At 34.7% G+C, this 6,000-nt stretch overlaps 1 protein-coding gene across 1 annotated transcript; it reads right to left on the reverse strand.

Moving 5' to 3' along the window:
• Nucleotides 1–766: 766 nt before the first annotated feature.
• LOC109079205 (P2X purinoceptor 2-like) lies at nucleotides 767–5,605 on the reverse strand. The gene is made up of 12 exons (XM_042750318.1): nucleotides 5,366–5,605; nucleotides 4,770–4,905; nucleotides 4,523–4,594; nucleotides 4,356–4,431; nucleotides 4,078–4,174; nucleotides 3,921–4,001; nucleotides 2,818–2,956; nucleotides 2,581–2,711; nucleotides 2,402–2,492; nucleotides 2,255–2,320; nucleotides 1,920–1,997; nucleotides 767–1,080 (listed from the first exon to the last, which is right to left on the reverse strand). Exons 1-12 carry the CDS (start codon nucleotides 5,503–5,505, stop codon nucleotides 985–987), a joined length of 1,203 nt encoding a protein of 400 aa, XP_042606252.1. The 5' UTR covers nucleotides 5,506–5,605; the 3' UTR covers nucleotides 767–984.
• Nucleotides 5,606–6,000: the final 395 nt, after the last annotated feature.

Genomic DNA, 6,000 nt, shown 5'->3' on the forward strand with positions numbered 1-6,000 from the left:
AGTTTTTTTTTTTTAATAAGCCAATAGAAGTGTTGTGAGGAATGGATATAAGAGTATGTTCTGAAGACAAACGGCTACATGGTCCTACTGTCCATGTTCTTCAGCATCTGGTTTCAGTCTCTTTTCCTGTCAGGGGAGATGCGGTTTTATATGTACCCTTGATCATTACTTAAAAGACTGATCCATAAACCTCAAAAGTGTGAGCTGCATAAATCGATACGTTTCTATTAATATCATTTAGAGTAGAGCTGGGCAGACGCAGTTCCCCTTCCCCTAAATTTCATTACTGTAACCAATATCATAGGAAGAGTTGTTATCAGGTTAGCAGAGCGAGTGCTGCTCTTTGGAGAACCGTCTTATCTTTCCTTATACAAGATGACTTTTGATGGAAGAAGGTTCCCCGAAAAAGAGATAATCATTTAGAAAAAATTTATCTTTTAGTATTTTTTTTTAATCGCCAGATTAATTTAGTGTCACTTATGACATTAAAAAAATTCATGGTTGTGGGATTTGTTCAAAATATTAACAGTCTGATCAAAACACATGCTTCTTTGGGTCCTGAGGATTGAGTCATGTGACACACTTATATGAAACCGAATATTCAATGATTGTTCTTCTTACTGAAGATTTTTTTTTTTTTTCATGGAAATATGTCACATTTTACAGAAGGAAAACATTACAACATATTTTCATGACTGTTGAAAGATGGAGGATACATGCAAACCCATTGCGTAGTTAAATTAAACACCAAGCATATCAATTGGTAATCATTGTTTAACATTTATTGAAGCAAAGCTTGACAGATACTTGGTTTTGCGTGTTTTTGAAGCTTTTCTAGATTCAGATATGACATTTTGTGCTGATTTCTACACTTATTGTTCCTACGACAGGAAAATATCCTGTTCTTTTTGTAAAAGTATTCTACTGTGCTGTATATTTGGCAGCATGCCGTCACTGGAGAGTTTTCGGTGATGGCAGGATGTTTTATAATGGCACGCCGTCCGAGAGGTCCGAGTGGGTGGAGCCATAGCTTGTAAGCGTGAGGTCTGTAGTGATTGGCTGACTGGGTTTCTTGGAGATCTGGTTAAAGAAATGGAAGCTTTTGATTATTCTGTTCGAAAAATGTTGTCACTTATTGACTGCCATATTTAAACTGCAAAATCTTTCAAATATCACTCTAACCACATTACACACTAAAAATTATTTTTCAAAGTTGTAAGTAGAACTAAAATAACTGGAGTACATTTTACAAGAAAATACTAGGAAACTTGTTTCTGCTGCAGATAACTGATTATATCTCACAGTTCAAACTTTTGTGAGATATAAATTCAGATTTTCAAAATATAAACTCATAATTCTGACTTTTGTCATCACTTCCATGTTTACGTCTCACAGTTTTAAGTTTATATCCCATAATTCTGATTTTAAATCTAGCAAATCTAATTTTAAGTAAAAATTTTTTAAAGGTAATTGTAGCATTTTATGCAATGAAATTGAAAAAGAATTGAGATATAAACTTAAAATTAAAAAAAAGGCTGAATTATGAGATAAAAATTAAATTTGCAATTACCTTTTTTGTTTTTTTATCCTGTGGTGGAAACTTACTTACTTATTACTTACTTATTTTAGAGCGCCAAATATTACTGTATTTCTACTTCAAAATTTCACATTAATTTAAATGTGTTACTTGACATTTACAACATTTGTAATTATTAATGAAGTTTACTAGTAATTTATGAGTGACACCAATTACATTTTTTTAGGTGTAGGACCTACTTTTTCTCAGAAATTGCTAGCAAACTTTACAATTCCAAAGAAAGTAACTTCAAGGTGAAAAACTGATAGTATTTTCTTGTAAAACATACTCCCATAATGTTTTATTTACAACTCCGGTAATATTCTCCATCCTTTTGACTTACATTATCAAACTTCTTTTCGCTGAAGACTTCATTCTTATCGATAAACGTCAGCATGATCCAGTCACAGATGATAGAGCACTATAGTTGACATACAATGAGACAACATTTACTCATATTAAACATTAGGACAAGTGAACACAAGCTGTATGTGTCTGTAAATGCCTCTTTCCAACAGGGTTAACCTAGGTCAAGCACTGTGGGTGAAACCTGAGAATCATTCCCAGAATGCAATTAGTGACGTGTTTATGTCTGCCATCAATGTCATTAAGACATCATTATCTCCCACTTTAACTCAAAATAACCATGTTTTTAATATTCATCCAGCAAAAACTTACAATTCCTACTGACGTCATGGCCGTGACTGTGCTGATGATGGTTGGAATTAGACTAAATCGTCCCGCCTGAAAAGAAATGTAGAGATTTGATATGAGGCGTATGTGTGCAGTCAACATGTCACTAATGTACTCCCTGTATGGTCTCACATGTCCATGAACAATGACATCCAGGCGAATCCCATAGGCTTTTATGAGTGTCCTGTACTCCACGCCATCCTTATGGTAATATTTTGCAAACCTGGAATGTTTGGAAGTTCATACGTTCCATTAATTGATCATCATTTTAATTGCAATTGATTATTGGAATTCATATAGAGAGCTCATACCTGTAGTAATATCCTGAGCTGGGCAGGTTTTTTCTCATGTCCAGTCTTCTGAATGAATACGTTGGAATGCACTTTGACGGATCCGAGTCAAAATCACACTTCCAGTTAATGAACACACCAATTATTCCACCCTAAATAAAATGACATCCAAAATATACATTAACACTGTTAAAAATGACTGCATTCAGAAGAAAAAAAAATGCTGATTTGTTGTTTGACATGAAGCTGTATACATGCCGTTCTGCAAAGTTCGCTGAATTTCTCTCGGGCCTGCGCTGCGATGAAGCCCAGGCTGAACACCGGACAATACGGGTTGGTTTTTGGGTGATAATGGCACCGTAACAATTTCTTTGGCTTGTTTGGTTTGATGTTGCCCCTATTGTAGAAACCATAAGCAATTACTTGAGCATAAACATAAATTCAGCCAGGATGCATTACATTTTCATTCAATTAAAGTGGCAGTAAAGACATTTTTAATGTTACAAAAGATTTCTATTTTTAAATAAATGCTGTTATTTTGAACTTTCTATTTACCAAAGAATCCTGACAAAAGTGTATCACAGTTTCTGCAAACATATTAAACAGCACAACTGTTCAGCACTGGTAATAATATGTTTCTTGAGCAGCAGATCAGCATATTAGAATGATTTCTGAAGGATCATGTGACACTGAAGACTGGAGTATTGATGCCTCGCATAACAGAAATAAATAACATTTTAAAATATGTTCGCAGGTGAGTCCTTGATGTGGTTTAAGGTGAATTTGTGATAGTTTTAGAGTGGTGGTTGTTGGTTGAGAAAAGAGGAGAGGTATATGTGTCTACGTTTTTATAAAACGGTTATTCCATTTATGTAGCCAGGTTTCACAAAATAAAACAGCAAATAAAATGTAACGATATTAATAAAAACATTATTCTTCCACCATGTAGTTCCTCGGAAATGGCTGTGGTTGCCGAGCAATACACAAATGTAAACAAAGGTGTATGTTTGTCGAGTAATTTACAACAGCTTTGAACGCTGCTCAACCAATCAGAATCAAGGACCAGAACTATCTGTTTTTCATAGAAAATTATTTTCAATTGTAATAATATTTCACATTATTACTGTTTGTAATGCATTTTTGATCAAATACATGCAGCCTTAGAGCACATAAGAGACTCCTTTCAAAAATAATAAATAATCATACCAAAACTTTTAAACTGTAGTGTAAACAGGAATTTCTGATAACATTTATGTTTTACTATTTGCTTTTTCTTGATCAAACAACACATTAAAAAGCATGCTGGCATTGCTTAGACATATCTTCTGGTTTATAAGATATGCTGAAACTCTTCAACGTGCCTCAGAACTTTAAACTTTGGGAAATGGATGGCATTCTTTATGAACACGGTGAAATTAATGGCCTGTTCCAAAGCGGGTTCTCTGTGGGGACAAGAAAGACATTTTAGTGCATTTCTCCGTTTGATTTCTGACAGATCAGTCAATAAAAGCGCTATACCTGACAACAGCATATTCCTCAATGGGACACCAGGATTTGATCTCACAGGTCTTGAATGTGTCATTATAGTACGGGATACACCGTCCAGTTCTTTGACCTGTTCAAAAAAAAGTGTTGATAAAACATTAAGTATTCTGCCAATTCCAGAAATTATTTGTATACAATTTTTAATTAATTAATCAAGTTTATTTAGTTAGTTTTAGATTTAAAAATAACAAAGGGGGAAAAGATGGCCCCACTGTACGTATGTATGTATTTATTATAAAACTAAACCCCACCATGACCATCAAAATCTATTTCCCCTTTAGCACAGTCAGAATCTTGTGTGCAGTTTGCATTGGCAACACTGTAATGCTGAAAAACAGAGAAGAAAATGCTGTTTGACTCCAATCAAAACACGAATTCTTTGTATTTTTATGCAGTTGTGTATATGTTTTGCACTCACCTCTGCACATGTGCCCTGCGTCTGATCATGCGTCACTTCTCTTCTAAGAATTGTGCTGATGACATCACCACCCTGTATGTTAAGAAATCCAGGGTTTTAAATGATTTTCAATCAATTAACAGTAATGTTGACCATGCAAGGCAAGACTACCAGGGAGAATTTGATTTGAAAAGAATTGACAAAGGATATCTGGTCTGCCCTGGAAACTTTTTCTTTTTTTTGTAGTAAAATAACTCAGTTTATTCACCTCAGATGGTCTGACGTATTCTGTTGTGTCCTGAACGCTGTCTTCCAGCATGGCCACACCTCTCATCTCAGTGTACACCGAGCTCTCTGGACGCGTCTCCGTCTCCTGATACGCTTTCTGACTGATAAATACATGCCTGCACAAATAAAACATGACATAAACATGCATCTGAACAACTTGAAAAACAAAACACCTTCATGTGTAATAGAGGAATTGAATTTGAATAAAGCTGAAATTGAAAGTTTTATTTAGATTTGACATTTCATCTATACATAAATCTCTATAGCACTGATTTGTAACTATTGACATTTTTATTGCATTACTTCTGCATTTGTTTTTTTAAGAAATATATTACAAAAGTTATTTTTATGCAAAATATATTTCTTTGAATTTATAGTAAAATCAGTCACCCAGAGACTATGAAATAACTCAAGTTTTGCATTTCAGTGTTCTCTGTTTGTCTTGCATTGATTTATGTATTTTATTTTGATTTGTTTTTTTTTTGTTTGTTTAGAGCATAGATTTTTGTGATTGATGTAAAGCAAGATTTCAGTACATAAATAACAGCATACAGACAGTGGAAAGCAGATTCTTACCAAATGAAATATGTGATGACCAGGAACTGCACAGCTCTGTATATGACTCCTAGTTTTCTGTCCTTCACCACCATCACTTTCGGAGTCTCATAGTCCCAGAAACCCAGGACAAAGTCTTTGAGGAACTCCAGACAACCCATTTTTATAAAAAGTTGCTTATACGTTCCTGCAAAATGAACAGTCTTCTCCCTGAACTGATGCTGTATAGTGACACCCACTTGAGTACTACAGTCTCTCTCTCTCTCTCTCTCTCTCTCTCTCTCTCCCTCTCTTTCTCTCTCTCTCTTTCTCTCTCTCTCCCTATCTCTCTCTCTCTATCTCTCCCTATCACTCTCTCTCTCGCCCTATCTCTCTCTCTTTCTCTATCTCTCTCTGTCTCTCTCCCTATCTCTCTCTCTCTCTCTCTCTCTCTTTCTCTCTCTCTCTCTCTCTACTGAAATGGCACCCCTTTTTTTCCATTGTTCTTTATCATATTGTTTATTAAGCATTGAGTAATTAATAGTCTTGCACATTTTCCATTTCTGCAGTTAGAAAAAAATAATCATTTTATCTTAGTAAACTTGATGTGCTTTATCTATAGCTACTGCATTACAATCAGGCCTATTTATAGATCTAATATATGATAGATAGATAGA

The sequence above is a fragment of the Cyprinus carpio genome, chromosome A5, assembly GCF_018340385.1.
Source record: "Cyprinus carpio isolate SPL01 chromosome A5, ASM1834038v1, whole genome shotgun sequence".
NCBI lineage: Eukaryota > Metazoa > Chordata > Actinopteri > Cypriniformes > Cyprinidae > Cyprinus > Cyprinus carpio.